The sequence below is a fragment of the Thermothelomyces thermophilus genome, chromosome 5 (genome assembly GCF_000226095.1).
Source record: "Thermothelomyces thermophilus ATCC 42464 chromosome 5, complete sequence".
Classification (NCBI taxonomy): Eukaryota; Fungi; Ascomycota; class Sordariomycetes; order Sordariales; family Chaetomiaceae; genus Thermothelomyces; species Thermothelomyces thermophilus.
This window is the reverse complement of record NC_016476.1, coordinates 157,255-174,242: the sequence shown is the minus strand read 5'-3', so window position 1 is coordinate 174,242 and position 16,988 is coordinate 157,255. Positions and strand designations below refer to the sequence as shown.

The 16,988-nt window shown below is 45.9% G+C and overlaps 3 protein-coding genes across 3 annotated transcripts; 2 read left to right on the top strand and 1 right to left on the bottom strand.

Moving 5' to 3' along the window:
• Nucleotides 1–9,986: 9,986 nt before the first annotated feature.
• On the top strand, nucleotides 9,987–12,321 carry MYCTH_2307908 (uncharacterized protein). Its single transcript, XM_003664726.1, has 5 exons — nucleotides 9,987–10,455; nucleotides 10,518–10,710; nucleotides 10,763–11,059; nucleotides 11,113–11,356; nucleotides 11,422–12,321. Exons 1-5 carry the CDS (start codon nucleotides 10,138–10,140, stop codon nucleotides 12,194–12,196), a joined length of 1,827 nt encoding a protein of 608 aa, XP_003664774.1. The 5' UTR covers nucleotides 9,987–10,137; the 3' UTR covers nucleotides 12,197–12,321.
• Nucleotides 12,322–12,534: 213 nt separating this feature from the next.
• On the top strand, nucleotides 12,535–13,680 carry MYCTH_71369 (uncharacterized protein). The gene is made up of 4 exons (XM_003664725.1): nucleotides 12,535–12,611; nucleotides 12,826–12,873; nucleotides 12,984–13,230; nucleotides 13,347–13,680. The coding sequence occupies exons 1-4, from the start codon at nucleotides 12,598–12,600 to the stop codon at nucleotides 13,455–13,457; spliced, it is 420 nt and encodes a 139-aa protein (XP_003664773.1). The 5' UTR covers nucleotides 12,535–12,597; the 3' UTR covers nucleotides 13,458–13,680.
• Nucleotides 13,681–14,497: 817 nt separating this feature from the next.
• On the bottom strand, nucleotides 14,498–16,798 carry MYCTH_71373 (uncharacterized protein; the record flags this gene model as incomplete). The annotated part of the gene is made up of 2 exons (XM_003664724.1): nucleotides 14,498–16,420; nucleotides 16,631–16,798. 2 exons carry the CDS (start codon nucleotides 16,796–16,798, stop codon nucleotides 14,603–14,605), a joined length of 1,986 nt encoding a protein of 661 aa, XP_003664772.1. The 3' UTR covers nucleotides 14,498–14,602.
• Between the last annotated feature and the right edge of the window lie 190 nt (nucleotides 16,799–16,988).

Genomic DNA, 16,988 nt, shown 5'->3' with positions numbered 1-16,988 from the left:
AAGACGGTGTTTTTAGGATATAAGATATCCCTAAGATAAATCCAGATAGAACCTTCGAAGGTCGAAGCCATCAAGGATTAGCCACGACCGACGTTAGTCACGGAAGTACAAAGTTTCATTAGGTTTACAAACTTCTACCAGATGTTTATTAGGAACTTTAGAGTGATCGTATAACCTTTATACAAACTTACTAAGAAGAACGCTAAATTCTAATGGGAAGAGTAACATAAGCAAGCATTTATATAGATCTGTGATGCTATTACTAAAGATCTAGTACTAGTGCTACCAGACCCTAAGAAGCCATTTAAGGTAGAAACAGACGCTTTAGACTATGCTATCGGAGGATAGTTAAGATAACGAGACGAACAAAGGAAGCTACATCCTATAGCCTTCTTTTTAAAGAAGCTCGATAGACTATATCTTAATTATCTAATCTATAATAAGGAACTACTTATAATTATCGAAGCTTTTAAGGAATAGTAATTATACCTTAGTAGTACGATTAAACTAGTATAAGTATATATAGATTACAAGAATTTACGATACTTTATAACGACAAAAGAGCTTAATAGACGATAAATACGATAGGTAGAATTCCTTATAGAATTCAATTTTGAGATCTGCTACAAGAAGGGTAAAGAGAACGTATAAGCAGACGCCTTAAGCCGACGAACGGATCATATAGAAGGATAAACGGAAATAACGTCACCGTTATTCAAGAAATAAATAGATAGAACGCTATATTATGAAATATAGATACCTATAGAAGATGATCTACTTGACTCGTTCCTAGAATGTTATATAATCTTTCGAGAAGAAAGGATTAACGAGATATAGTATCAAGTAGTACCTAGACTAGTAGTATCTGACAGAGTAGAAGAAAAAGATAGGAAACTCTAGTACCGAGGTAAAGCGTATATCTATAATAAAGATCAATAGCTACAAATGATTCAAGGACTCTACAAGTCAAAACTCGGAGGATATAAAGGAGTTACAAAGACTATCATACAAGTTAAGAAATACTATAACTTTCCATAGTTAATGACATAAGTCAAGGAAGTCGTACGGAACTATAATATCTATAATCAAAGCAAAACGGCACGACACAAGCCGTATAGGCTACTTTAGCCACTACTAATAGCCGACAAATTATAGAGTTTAGTTACAATAGACTTTATCACGAAACTGCTAGAATCCAAAGACATAGCCATAGGGGTAATCTACAATAGTATTCTCACTATAGTAGACTACCTAACTAAATAGGCATACTTCTTTCCCTATAAGGAGTCCTAGATAGCGGAACAGTTGGTAGACGTAATCTATCGGCAAGTCGCATTAGTGTACGCTTAGCCATAGGAATAGATTACCGACAGAGATACCAAGTTTATATTAAAGTTCTAGCAAGCGTTAATGCAACAATTAGGCGTTAATAGCAAGCTATTAATAGTATACTACCTATAGACTGACAGACAAACGGAACAACTAAACCAAGTTGTCGAGCAGTACCTCCGTTCTTACGTTAACTACTAGTAAGACGACTAGGTTATACTATTACTAACAGTATAACTCGCTTATAATATAACGCTAATAGAAACAACTAAAGTCATACCGTTCTTTATGAACTATAGATATAAAGCAGACCTTAGGCAAGGACTAGAGGTTATAGTGCCAAGAGTAGCAGTTAAAGTAGAACAAACGTACGTACTATATAAGAAGCTTAAAAAAGAACTCGAGTTTATTAGAACTGGAATAAAGAACTACTATGACAAATATAGGCTCGAGGGACCTTGCCTAGAGAGGGGAGACAAAGTCTACCTAGTTATATAAAACCTATAAACTAAATAACTAAGTATAAAGCTAGACTTTAAGAAGGTCAGACCCTTTGTTATTAAAGAATAAATCTTAACATCTAACTATTGACTATTATTACTATTATCTATATGACTACGGATAGATATTTTTTATATTTTACTTCTCGAACTAGCGCCGAAGAATACTAAGGTTGCTATATATATCGAAGCAAAGGACGAAGAAGAAGAATAAGACGTCAAAGAAATCCTAGATTTATATATTATTAACAGAGAACTATAATACCTAGTCAAATAGCTTAATTTTAGACTAGAAGATAACTTATAGGAACTAGTTAAGAACCTAAGTTACCCTAAGAAACTAGAGTAGTTCTACTAGTAGAATCCTAACCGGCTATAAGAACCAGCTTTAAAGCCTATTCTCTAACAGAAAAAGAAGGGAACTTACTAGAATTAAGACTAGGATCTAACCCGATCGACTCCTAATCGAGCATATCAAAAGCACCCAATGCCTAAGCCTAACCCGCAAGGGTCTACGTCTCTGATATCGGCAGAGGAGTATCTAGTTCTTCCTCCTCCTCTAGACAAGCTATACTACGACGAAAAACCTTGGCACTACGATCGTACAGGGATTGCTACAAATGATGTAATTGACTTAAACGGCTTAGTATCTAAGTAAGAAGCGCCTTAGTCTTAGTAATCTCTTTCGAAACCTTCTCCTGCTTTGACAAATTCGAAAGGACTAAGACAGTTAGTAACCTAGGACTACAAAGGAAAACAACAAGGAACCTATAGGCATCTATAACATTTAGGCTACTATACTTCCTGCCTATACAAATATAGTTCTAACACTTGTTTAAACCCTCTATTATCATATAATACTTTCGTAGCTTTGTATTCTAATAATGCTTGTAAGGCATGGTAACCTTATAACCCTCTCGCTTAATCTTAATTATAATAGTGTGTCATTCGTGCTTGAGATCGTAACAGTTCCTAGGAATACAATTAGCTATAGTGGAAGGAAGCTAGTAGAAGAAGGACGTTACCTATAGGGAAAGAAAAGGGGGTATTAATAGTATTTAAAACAAGTCATAAGAAGCTTTCGGGTCGAAAGCCTTAAAGAGGGGGCATCGTGTTACGAGCCAACCATATACTACGACCTGGTAGAGCATAGGAGGCTAAATAAGCTACCAATTAAGAAGGGCACGAAGCGAGGCTAACATAGGATCGCTAGGGAGCGCGGGCTACTACGGGCGAACGATTGCCAAAAGGGAAAGATAGCAGAAGATAGCTAGCTACTAAAGGCGATCTAAGGACAGGATAGAAGGGGACTATAAGCGATCGGCAGAAGTATATATATATATAAATAGCCACTCGTTATAGTGGACTCTGGGAGTTCACCAGTGATAGCAACCCAACCTATAATCACAGTACTTATACTAAGTATCACTAACTACTGTGGGAGATAACTCTAGTGTTGTTATAAACCCTTTGGCTTTACCGAATCCCTCAGACGACCTATACGCTTGTCCCGCTTAATTTACCTCTATTTGAACCCTTTTAGAAGAAGTCTGAGTTAGGTTCGTCACACTAGCGTGTTTATAAGTCTGAATAGTATGACAAGGTACTTGTAGTAGCTATAAGGTATCTTAAAGGCCGTTTTCTACTTATTGCTTTCTTTAATCTATATGTAGTTATAGGCCAATAGCTTGCCAATGGTTAATATATAACTATAGCTTTCCGTCTTTCTTAGGCATAAATAGGATTAGGTAGCCTGCTAATAATGTCGACAGGCAGATATATTCTCTTCGAAGGTTTTCCTCCAAATATTACTTAAGTTCTTCATTTTATATCTAGCTTATATAATAGATCTTAAAGAACTTTAGTTATACTCCTTCCTTAAGCTTGATCTCGTAATCCTATAGGCCGTATTCTAGTAATCCTTCTAGATGCTTCGGTTCGAATGCTAGGTATCCTTCGTATTCCTTTGGTACTTCCCTAGTCTTATCTCATCTCTCGGTTTTCCAATAATATACGAACTTGGTTCTGTCTATAGCAATACTAGCGATTTCTCCTGTCTTAACCTACTACTCTAATTATAGTGCTCTGTATTTATTAATAGAGAGAACAGCTATTAGTAGTTTAGCTTATTCCTCCTATCACGATATCGATATCGTTATACCGCCTCTTCTAGAGTCTATAGTGGTCTGTCTACCACTATCCGTCTCTTACAGTAGATCCGTAAGATATGCCTTTCCCTAAGTATCATCTACTTGCGATCCTTATATACTCCCTATCTTGCTAGTCAAATACAACTCCGTTTAGGGTTATAGGTAGCTACTATTCTTCTAGCTAATGTCTAGGTTATAATCTTTATATTATAGTAACCCTAATATTATATCTTTATCATTGCCTATATTTATAATACTAAATATAACTACTATAGCCTTCTTTACTATAGTAATGTCGATTAGTTTAGTCTCCCTATATACTTATTACATTAGAAATAGCCCTTTAACCATACTATACTTCTACTTTATTCTCTAGGGTATCTGTAGTTAATTTATAAGCATTAGCAAAATCAGGTTTATCTCTACTCTACTATCTACCAATACAAGCATTTCATGCTGTTTCCATTATGCTATTATCTATAGTCGCTTGTCTTACCACTATCGTCTAAAGATTACGGCAATTTCCTATATTTCTGCCAAAAGGTCTCGATATAGTAGTCTCTTACGCTAGTTCCTCCTATACTACGCTACTACTTGCCGCTATATAGGCATTAATAGTTTCCGGGCCCCTCGAAGGGCCCTGACCCGTTTCCTAGGTTAGTGCTAACCTCTTTAGTTATTCGGCTAATAGCGGCTTCGTCGATCGTACTTATTTCTATAAGCCATTAAGTGCTTACGGCTTTCTACCATTAGGTCCGTTCTGCTTTTCGTCATATATACTATAGCTTTATCTAGAGCTCCCAAATTCGCGATTTCTTTTTATCTATATGATAGAGGCAATCGTTACTCTAGCACGAGTCCTATATATCTCGTCCTATTCCATAGTGCCTAGGCTAGGCTCGTCTTAGAACTATTATAATGCCTTCTAGATTATAGGCTTTGATCTTCTAGAGCAATTCGGCTACTCTATTTTCTATATTGTAAACCTATTCTATAGGGTATAAGCTTCCATTCTCATTTCCTTGTCAGGTCGGCTAGTGATTATTTTCGAATTTGTCATAAAAGTAGTATTAGTATTTGTATACTATATATTAGAACTAGAGTACTTATATATATGCCTTATATCAAGGGTATAATTATATAGCATTACCTAGGAGATATTAGAATTCTTTCCCAAATCCTTCCCATTATATATAGATTATAGGTACCTTAATGCTAAGGTAGGAATATTTCTTCTAGTAGCTTTTCCATATATGCTTATCTTTTCTATGGTTTATATATATAAACTAGTATTCTAGGTTCTATATATCATTACTAAGTTACTAGTCGTTAAGGTACTTGGTGTAGCTATCAGGCCTATTATATATCATAGGCTGTTCTCTTTTGATAGTTTCTACAATACATTAAAGTTCCCTCGTTTCGTCTCTTATCTTATTACTCTACTAGGCAAGTCAAGTTAAACGTCCATCCTATTCGCGTAGTTCCGTATTAAGTCGGAAAACTTCATTATAGTACTATTCGATTCGTTCCTAGAGGAATAGAACATTAGGTCTAGGTCTTTCGATTCCTTAGGTATTAGTTATCTACGATCTATCCTACCTCTGTATAACCGTAAAACCCTACTACCTTAAGGCTAGGAGAATCGAAATTAGCGGTATATACTCTCCTACTATATCCTATTCGGTAAGACCTATCTCTAGGTCTATAGTAACCAGTTTGAAGTATAATGCTTGTTCGTCTTTACTATTACTATCGTATCCAAGACTATCTATATCATTGCCCCTATCTTTGTAGCTTATAGCTGCTACTTTAATAGCGTCCTTAGTAGTTTCGTCGATAGCTATAATTTCCTTTCTAGGGACTGTTTTCTACTCTTTCTTCGGGCTTTGACATTCTCGCTTATAGTGCTCTTTCTTTCTATAGTTATAGTAGATAACATTAGACTTGTCTTTGGTTATCTTCTTCCGGTCTTACTTCTATATTACATCTATATCTATAACTCTAGGGTACATCTTATATAAGGTACTAACATATACTTACTTTTTTTTGTTATTAGCCTTAACTATAGTTCTATTTATTTAACCTTGTTTCTATTACTCCTATATATAAAGTTAATTATCGATTCTAATAGCCTATATAATATATTTATCTAGGGTCTTGGGCTAATTATACTTATATAGCTTATCTTTAACCTTTTCCTTTAAGCCATTATGGAACAATTGTATTAATACCTTGTCATTAAGCTAAGACTTAAATATATCCTATCTAAACTATATAGTATAAGAGGCTACTAACTTAGTCTATCGGAGGTTAGCAAGTCTTTCTTATATATAAATCTTCTTATCTTTATTACTAAAAACCTTCTAAAGCTCTTCTTCGAAACAATTATAGGATTAAAAGACTACCTATATAAATACATCTTAGTTATCTTTATCTTCCTTAGTAAGATAATTGTTCTATATAGGCTTAAACCATCTAAGTACCTTACCCTCTAGTCTTATAGCTATATAGAGAACTTTAGCTTTATCGTCTAGAAACTTGTTATCATTAAGCTAGAAGTAAGATCAGAGGTTTATTAAGAATCCTACAAGATCCTCCTTAGTTCCTCTATATTTGCTAGGTAGTTCGATCTTAATACGGCTCGCTTTAGTGCCCTCGAGTGCCTTGATTTTGGTATAGGCCTCGTTAACCAGTTTCTACAAGTGCTTTTCGCCGTTCTCAAGTTCCTTAATTCTTGTTTAAGTAGTCTTATCTCTCTAGTCTAACTCCTAGATTCTCTAATAGAGTTAACTAAGCTAGGTAAGCAGCTATTCGGCTATAACGTTAGTAACTATATTAATATTAAGGTTAAAGTCACCTCTATTCTAAACTATAATAAAACAAAGGGAGTAATAGTAACGTATAACGAACTTAACTTAGACTTCTTCTAAAAGGGTTTAGATAAAGGTAGATTAAGCAAGACAAGTAGGCAGGTCGTCTAAGGGATTTGGTAAAGCTAAAGGGTTTATAACAACACTAGGGTTATCTCTTACAATAATTAGCAATACTTGGTATAAGTACTATAATTATGAGGTTACTATTACTGGTGAACTCTTAGAGTCTACCTAATGAGTGACTATCTATATGTATATATAATTCTAGTGATCATTCCTGATTATGGTGATTATGAGTGATCGTATGGTGGTGATTACCCTAATTACTGGTGAGCGTAGTAATCATTATGCTTCCTATGTTGTAATTGGTCCTTTAGTTCCTTCGACTTGATTGGCCTATTTGTGCTAGTAGCTTAGGTGGCATCTGTATGTATATTTCCGTGACAGTATACTTACTAGAAGCTCCTTAATAATATAATATCCTAGGTAGAATTATCTATCTTAGGCAAATAGATAATAATTAGGTATATCATTAAGGCTTAGAAAGAGGCTATTATAGCCTAAAATATCAAGGTAGAATAGAAGGTATCTAGGTTATAGCTAGTTAATATAATAAAACCCCTAATAAGTAGACTTCTATTAGAAAATTCGAATAACCTAACTAATCCTAACAAATAGCTAGCTTCTATATAGACTCTAGAACCTGTTTAACACTCCTAGCCTTCGAAAGAAGCCATTAACCTAATTTTTAATATACTATAGAGGAAGTTAGACTTATATAGTTAGCTAACCAACCTATCTACTAAGACTTAGCACCCCTCTATATATAGGCTCCTATTTAGGAAGGTTAAGAAAGCTTTCGACCAGAAGGACTTTAAGTTAGCTTAGTTATAACAGGAAAACGAAGCTCTAAAGGCATAGTTAGAAGCAGCCCGGCCGTCGAAGAGGAAGAGGATAATAATGGATCCAAACGAGCAGTTTGCGATGATTGAACAGATCTACCAGGCCTAGATGGAAGCCGGCCGTATAGAGGACCCTACTGCCGAAGAGAGTGGCTCAGAAAGTGTAGAATTAACGGCTTCCTGTATTATAGTTGGTTAAACAGGTCTGTAATATATATGGTTAAAGAAGATAGGTAGTTGTGGGTGCCAAGGTTTGCCAAGCGGTCGGAAAATGGGGGTGGTCGGTATATAGGGGGTCCGACTTAAGCGAAATTCGCGAGCTAATTGTGATAATGACGCGGAATTTAATTAAGCTTCAGACTTTGGCTTCTTTGTAGAGTCTGAACGAGTCTGGTCATGGTGTTTTACCTATTAAAATAAGGTTCAAGCTAGAGGAGAGGCGGCCCGTACCTGTTAGTTATTTAATAATAACGCCAGGTTTTTGACCTATGGTAAGCAGGGCAGTTTACCTGACCAGTGATTGACAGTCGACGTGATCAGTGGTAGACGGTTTACCTGACCAGTTCAAAAAAGCGGGGGTTGACCAAACCACCGGACTTGGCCTGACCAACACGTCCACGTAACACGCCTACGGGATTAGGCTGATTCAATCATCTACTTTACTTTTTCAGTCTCGTTTTTATATCCACAATTATATTTTTTATGGTTCGGCTGGCCAGGTGATCTTGAGCGACCAACCGACGGTTAGACTGGTTGAATATAAGGTTGGTCAGGCGAAGTCCCGAGGGTCTGGTCAGATCAGGCCCTAGTCATGTCTGAATCAGCACTCTCAACAACGCAAACAATGCAAATTTGAAGCGATATTTGCTTTGCTTTTGGCTACACGTGACCGGTATTTGCGTTGACTTGGAACTTACTCAAATCTACTCTAGTGCCCATATATAACCCTAACCCAATACAGAGCCCCTGACTTTCCGAGCCCAACGCCCCTGAGCTATCCATCAAATCTTCCAACCAGCCACCAAAACGCTCAAAAATGTGATAAAATTCGAAGTCTTCGAAATGCGTTTTTCTAACTAAGCAGCTGTTCTGACTAAACAGTAGCCTCCCTGCCCTTCTATATATACTAGCGCCCCTAACTCGGCCGATATCTATTATCCCCTTAGTATGGTATCAGACTCTCTGTCGCTGGCTCTGGCAGTTGGTTGGCTCCTCTAGGCTCAGCAAAAGTGGTGATACGACTGTCGCTACAGGCGAACCCTGCTCTATAGGTGCCAAACAGGGTCAAGGATGGTTATGCACAGCAGGGTTTGCTATAGCTGTTATGGTGCATAAGAGTATCTTGTAGTCGTATAGAACTGTAGACAGGACGGTCAGACACTATATAAGTCTTGACAAATATGGCAAATATGCTCAAGTAAGTGTGCCCGCGTATTTGCTTGACAGGGGGTCGTATTTGCTTTGGATTTGCGTTGATTTGACTTGCGTTATGTTGTTTGGTGTGAATGCTTATCGATAAGAGCGAGTTATCAGTGAGTATCCACCAAGCCCCGACAAGGCGAGGAAAATTCTTTCCCTCGATGCTTGCACATCCTACAACAACAACCGTCTTCGCAGGATAACGTGCCTAAATTAAAGGCGATACTTCCACCAAACTCAATTGGTTCTTCCCCTAGGCTTATCTAAGTCGCCCGGATCTGCCACTGTATTGTTGTTTTTATAGCTGTCGGGCAAAGGTAGGTATTTCTCTCGTAGATTACCTTTCCATCATCGCAGCAACCGCCCCAGTCACTCAGAGCCGGCAACGGACTCTACCGTGAGCTCCTCTTCTAGAGGGCCTTCTCTTCTCGACACGTCTTGTGTTGGGTCTCGGAAGGGGCTGGCGGTGGGCAAGAGAAGACTTGTTTCTCTCCTGAAACTGCTGCAAGACCAAAACTATGGGCCATCATAGTCCGCGTCTCTGGGCTGCGACTGCGCGGCTTTCACAGAGGCGAGGCTCCAAGACTCCCGACATTCTTTTCTCTACTTTACTACTGCCTATGTAGTGTCTCTAGGTTCGTTTGATTTCAATACAGCTATGAACTATTTTCCCCATCGTTTAGAGGAAGCTTGCTGCTTCCAGCGGCAAGCTTCGAAACGATGGCTCACCATCTGATTATTTGTGGGGCACTGTTACAGCCGAGAAGAGGTACGACAAGTATGAGGCAATCGAACGACGTCATCTAGCTTCCAGGACCAGCAGGCCATTTTGTCTCCCGCTCAGGTCCCTTTCGAACCATCAAGGTAATTATTTGTACAGCTGTAGCGCGGGTGTGCGAGCACTTGAGAGATTTGTTGATGATAATTAAACCGAATAATTAAGCAATCCAGAACTTCTCCCAAAATGGATTCCCAACACGACAACAACAGTGGCTCCTCCCGCTCCAGATTTGGACACCTCCCTTTGAGCACCAGCGGTCCACTTGAGTGTGCCCTCCGGGGCACGGTGCTGCTGAACCACCCCTACTTCAACAAGGGATCCGCATTTACCGTGGAGGAGCGCCGCGACTTCCAATTGACCGGTTTGCTGCCTCAAGGCGTTCAGACGCTCGAGCAGCAGGTCCAGCGGGCGTACGAGCAGTACTCGGCGCGACCGGACGACTTGGCCAAGAACACCTTTTTGACGTCCATGAAGGAGCAAAATGAGGTGTTATATTTCAGGGTGAGGCTTGTGACGGTGTAATTACTCAAAAGCAACATCGCTGATCACGCACGAGTAAACAGCTCTTGCTCGATCACCTCGAGGAGATGTTTAGCGTTGTGTACACGCCCACGGAGGGTGATGCCATCCAGAACTACTCGCGGCTGTTTCGGCGGCCGCAGGGCTTGTTCCTCAACATCCATGATGTCGGCCGGGTCCGCCATGACCTGTCGCTCTGGGGCACGGCAGATGACATCGACTACATCGTGGTCACCGGTGAGGATTCCGAGCTTGGGAGCTGCCGAAATGCCAGCTAATACGCAGCCAGACGGCGAGGAGATTCTGGGCATCGGAGATCAGGGCTGCGGCGGCATCCTCATCTCCATCGCCAAGCTCGTTCTCATGACACTTTGTGCGGGGATACACCCAAACCGCGTGCTACCTGTGGTGTTAGACTGCGGCACGGACAACGAGGCACTTCTGAACGATCCCCTGTACTTGGGCCTGCGAGAGAAGCGAGTGCGCGGCGGCAAGTATGACGAGTTTGTCGCGACCTTTGTCAGGTCTGCGCGGGAGCTGTATCCCAAGGCATACATCCACTTTGAAGACTTCGGGTTTCAGAACGGTGAGTGGAGACGACAAGCTGGCGGCAGGAACCGAGGGGCTGACCGAGGGCAGCTCGACGCTTGCTTGAACGATGGCGGCCAGAGATCCCCTGCTTCAACGACGACGTTCAAGGAACGGGGTGTGTGACCCTCGCGGCCATTATGGCTGCCATGCACGTCTCGAGGCAGAAGCTCGGCGATGTTCGCATGGTCGTATTTGGCGGGGGAACAGCGGGCGTTGGAATCGCAGACCAAGTCCGGGACGCCATCGCGGCGGGGAGCGGGATCAGCAAGGAGGAGGCGGCGAAGCAAATATGGTGCGTCTACTCTGGGGCGGCGACAACTGGGTGCGCGCTAATTAATAACGTTGCTCTACGGCTAGGCTCATCGACAAACCGGGTCTTCTCACAACTCGGGTCGAGGGGCTTTCCGACGCTCAGAAACCTTATGCTAGGACGGAGGACTGGAGCGGCAAAAGGACAGACCTCTTAGGCGTTGTCAAGGAAGTCAAGCCGAATGTGCTAATCGGCACATCCACGGTGCCCAGGGCGTTTACCGAGGAGATCGTTCGCGAGATGGCGTCCCACGTCGACCGACCCATCATCTTCCCACTATCCAATCCTACAAAGCTGCATGAAGCCGTGCCGGCGGACTTGCTATCATGGACCACCGGGAAGGCGCTCGTCGCCACAGGCAGTCCTTTCAAGCCCGTCAAAGGTCCCTGGGGACCGGACGGCAACGAAGTCGAGATTGAAGTGGCCGAATGCAACAACAGCGTGGTCTTTCCAGGGATTGGCCTTGGTGGTGTCTTGTGCCGCGCCAGATTGGTTACCGACAAGATGCTCATCGCGGCAGTTCAAGGAGTGTCGGAGCTGAGTCCCGCGCTCAAGGATGACACGGCACCATTGCTTCCCGGCGTTGAGGTGGTGCGCGAGGTGAGCGTGAGAGTTGCGCGGAAGGTAATTCAAGCTGCGATGGAGGAAGGGCTGGCGACGCAAGAAGGTATTCCAACGGACGAGAATGAATTGGATGAGTGGATCAGGGAGCAAATGTGGTATCCGGTTTACCGGCCGCTCAAGTACGTTGAGGCTCACAGCGCGAGTCGCCAAGCCAAAGGGGAGCTGAGGGTGGTCGGCAGTTTGCCCGGGCGCGGTTGAGGAGACGAAGGAAACAGGCTTTCAGAGATACGCAGTTGTTAAGCGATATGATTTAAGTGAGCATTGCATACTTGTAGTTTACGGAGCCGGTTTGAGGTGAAAGAGCTTCTACGAGAATTACTCTGATCAGGAAATTCCATTTGATTTGGTAAAGGCAAGTGGGCCTGGCTCTGAAAACTTGGCGTGGTGGTACCAATGCAGGGTTAGGGTCCGTCTTTCCAGTGTGCACCGTACACAGTAAATCAGTCTCTAGCAGCACGTGACCGCTCACAAATTCGGTAGGGTTTCCGGTCCACACCAAAAATTATCGCGAATCGCCGTCAATTTCCAGGTACCTTTGCGTTTCCCGAAATTTCGACTCCCCCATCGTCAAGTCGCATTTCCGCAACCAGACACTCACAATGGCCAAGATCTCGTGAGTGCATGCCGTTCTGTTGTTTCTTGCGCGATTCTCGACGACGACGACGACCGCCGAACTGCCCGCTCTCCAATGTTGTAGGGACTTCGGGATGGAGGGGAAGCTGGGCGAAAAGAAGCTTAACACACACGTTGGAGAGCGGCGGGCAGCTGGAGGCCTCGACTTTCGAGATCGCGGACAAAATTGCAAGAATCTCTGCTAACTTTTGTAGGCGTGGTGCCCCTGGTGGCAAGCTTAAGATGACCCTGGGTCTCCCAGTGTACGTGCGATCCTGTCCTACCTCTTTCGAGAATCGACCCCGACCGATCACGCCGATGCCGGCTCGAGAATATTCTGGGAACACGAATCGTGGGGCTAACAAGGGGACAGCGGTGCCATCATGAACTGCGCGGACAACTCTGGCGCGCGGAACCTTTACATCATCTCCGTCAAGGGTGTCGGCGCCCGCCTCAACAGGCTGCCCGCTGGTGGTGTCGGCGACATGGTGATGGCCACAGTCAAGAAGGGCAAGCCCGAGCTCCGGAAGAAGGTCCACCCCGCCGTCATCGTCCGCCAGGCCAAGCCGTGGAAGCGCTTCGATGGCGTCTTCCTCTACTTCGAGGACAACGCTGGTGTGGTATGTTTGTTTCGGATCCGTGTTGAAGGAACAAGACAGTGCTGGGTAGACGGCTTGCTCGGGCCGATACCAGCATATGTGTCAGCTTCGGAACGTCTCACGCTGACACTTTGCAGATCGTCAACCCCAAGGGTGAGATGAAGGGCTCTGCCATCACCGGCCCCGTCGGCAAGGAGGCCGCCGAGCTCTGGCCCCGTATTGCCAGCAACTCCGGTGTCGTGATGTAAGAGGGTTTCATGCGGGCGCGATGGGTCATTGGCATGCGGGATATCGAGGAACGAACGATTCTGTCGACCGGGAAACAATCTTCCGCCTCGAATGAGGAAGACAGGGATGAGAGCCACAAGAGGCTCGGGCTGGATTGGCAGGCTTTGCATTTCAGGCTGCGGCGTGCTAGGGAGTCATACCACTGCATGATACACAGGTCAATTCAGAATCGGTTCTTCGAAGTCCCGCTCTTCTCTTTTCGAGGTTTTTGGCATCGAGCTCGAGCAATGTCCGCAAAGACCAACAACCACTGGCCAACGACGATCCGACATTGGAAAGAGATACCGGCTTTGGTCCTTTAAAGGAAGGTTGACTGCCACAGTTCAGTGTTGACTGAACTGTGGCAGAGGGGGTTTGCAGTTTGTTTCCTGCACTTTGCTTCCTTCCCTCTCATGACCATTTCGCCATATCAAGCCTCGGAATCGAACGCAAGTGGAGTAGGCCCGGGGCCTGGATTTGCAGGGTAAGCGGAACGCCCAAGCACGGACGTAACCAAGATTGTTGGGGTTTGTATCCGTACTGGCAGCCGTCGCGTTAATTATCGCTTGCTTGCCCCAGTCAGCAATGACGATGGCAGCTTCGGCAATCTCACCATGCGCGCCTAGTTCTGCACATCCGCCCAACGCTGGCCCTCGCTGCTGTGATTGGTATTCGGCAGTGCATGTATTCACTCGTCCTTTGGAGCTCATTTTTCCACTTTCATAGACATACCGCCTCTCTACTTCCTCTCGTCACTGTGTCCTCAACACCGCTGAGTATTCAGTGAAATAGCCATCAATATGCGCCTTTACATATCCCACTGCGAGGCGTGTGTTTGCGCGATGTACAGTACTACTCCGGCTGGTGTACTGGGGCAGCTGCGGGCCATATCAATTACGACCAAGGACATTTCCGCGACATGGGGATGCAGATCGAGGAGGAGCGATATTTCCTATTATATAACTGCTTGGCGCGTATTAATAATTGTTTTCCAGAATATGGTACCGGGCTCTGCCTGAGTAATAATATCAGGACATGGAAAGTACTCGGTAATTTAACTGCTCTATAGATAGTATTCATATGCCTTTCCCAGCCAGTCTATTATATACACGGAGATGGGAGATCATCATGACGGCTGGTCTAGCTCTTCTCCCTTGGCAACGGGGACAGCCAGCCATAGCATCGATGTCATGGTCAACTCGATGGCCCCCTTCTTCGTGCGCCCCGCCTTGGCGTTGACAGTTCGCCGGTAGTCCTTCTCCCACTTCTCGGTGAAGGTGACGCTGCCAGACACCTGGAGCTCGTGGCCCGGGCGGAACGTCCAACCGCCGCCCGGCATCATCATCCCGCTCCTCTCGTCCGCCGTCTCCTCCTCATTCCCGGCTGCCTCGGGCGCCGCCACCGGATTCACCACCTCCACCTGTATCCTCCGACCCGGACTGTCCCCTCCCCGCCCGGGCACGCTGACCTGAACCGTGCCGGGCTGCTCCCATATCCTCTTGGCTTCCTCGACCAGCCCCTTGCCGTCCCCGCCGCCACCGTCGGACCTCAACCCCTGGACGAGATCGACGAAGGCGGCCTTGGATGCCCCTTCGACCAGTATCCTGGCCAAGAAGCCGCACTTGAGGTGCTTGTTCCAGAACGTGACCACCGCCAGCTGAAACAGGACACCGCCGCCGCCGCCGCCGCCCCTCCTCGCCCTCCTTGCCGTGTAGTCCACCCCGACCAGCCGGATGCTGCGGAACTCCCGGTTCCACTGGGCCCCGCACCCCCGGACGTCCAGGACGTCGTACCCGGGCGCGATCAGGTCCGGCGTCCGGACGAGGACGACCTCCTCGGCCAGCTTGGCCGCCGAGTGGGGGACCTGCGCCGGCGCGTTGAGGATGTATACGGACCGGGGCCCGGCCGCGGATGCGTCGGCGGCGGAGACGAGGGTGGCGGTGCGGGTGCGGGTGCGCAGCAGCACGTTCGGGGTCGCCGTCTCGGTAAGGAGCAGGGCCAGCCGGACGGAAGGGTCGTCATCCGGGCGGCAGTTGAGGATGGCGAGGTGGGTGGTGGTGGTTGTTGTCGTTGTCGTTGTCGTGTTGTCCTCGGCGTCGCCGCGCTGACGCGTCATGTCGAGAGTGATACGCAGGCCTTTGTTGGTCATGGCGTAGTCGGACGTGTCTCGATTCGGAGGCGGGGCGGTGGTGATGACGCGCTCCATGCCGGCAAAGTCTCTGGGAGAGGTGGCGAGGACTCCCGTGGTACCGGTCATGGCGGCGTAGTCGAGATCGTCGTCGCTGGGGTCCGCGAGATGATGAGGGTGGTGAGGATGGGAGCTTGGGTGCCCGAGGGTGCCCCAGGCGAAGATGGAGTGGTCGTCAGACCGCTTGATGATCTCCTCCTGGAGCCGGAGAAAGGCTTTGGTTCCCTCGCCGTAGATGATGGGCATGTTGACGCCAAAGATGCCGAGCAGTGAGTAGGCCTGGTCTTCGATCCTGGTTGTGGTTCGATTCGCGGCCCAGGACATGCGCTGGGCCACGCTGGCGTTGTGGATGAGCTTCGGGTCGATCAGCGTCACCTCGTCAATCCCAGTGGCCTTCACCACGTGCTTCACGAGCGAGGACTTGGTCCCCAGCAGCCTCCACCCCCTGGCGTAGAAGACGACCTTCTTGGGGGCGAGGAGCTCTTGCAGGGTCCAGCCGCGGGTGAACCACCGGCTGCGGTGGAAGTGGTCCTTCCAGGTCCGATAACCCTCCGTGTAGTCGTCAAAATGGACGTCCTCCAGATAGGCGTAGCACACGGCAGCCCTCTGGTACCAGTCGAACATGGAGTTGACGGCTTCCGACACCTCGGCGCTGCTCCTCTTGTCGATGCAGCACGTGTCCACCCAGACGTAGCGGTAACCGTCCTTGATCGCTTGCCTGCAGGCATAGTCGATCTTGGAGAATCCCGCCTTTTGCTCACTGGGATGGAGGGACGTAGTAGACATCAAGATGCTGTCGTGATCCCGGCTGTCGTCGTCGTCGTCGTTGCTGTCGTACCCCCTTTTCAGCGCCGGGAGAGCTGAAGATCCGCCGACGCCGCGGGACCGGTCTCCACGAAAAGCCAGCAGCATGGTGGTGAGAAGCATCATCTTCATCGCATCGGGACTTCCCGCCTTTTGCGAGACCATGTGCCGTGCATGTTCCCGCCGTGAGCGGCGGTATCTTGCAAATGCTTCTACCTCCTGGAGCGTCACCTCTTCGGCGCCCCATGTGTGTGACAGAATGGCATACTGAGGTATCTCGGAGCCGTAGAGCTCTTCTACCTCGAACGTTGTAGCGTTGAGGAGTCTCATCGCATTAATTCAATGATATTATTCCCTTCCCGACTCGCAAGGGAAACACGGCAACGAAGGTAGGTGATGGACGTGATCGTAACAAAGACGAAAACATACTTGAGTGACGAGGTGCATGTTTTTCGATAATCCTTTAATTATTAAGTCGTCTGATTTCATGCCATCTTTGAGATCGCCATCTCGCTGTGTT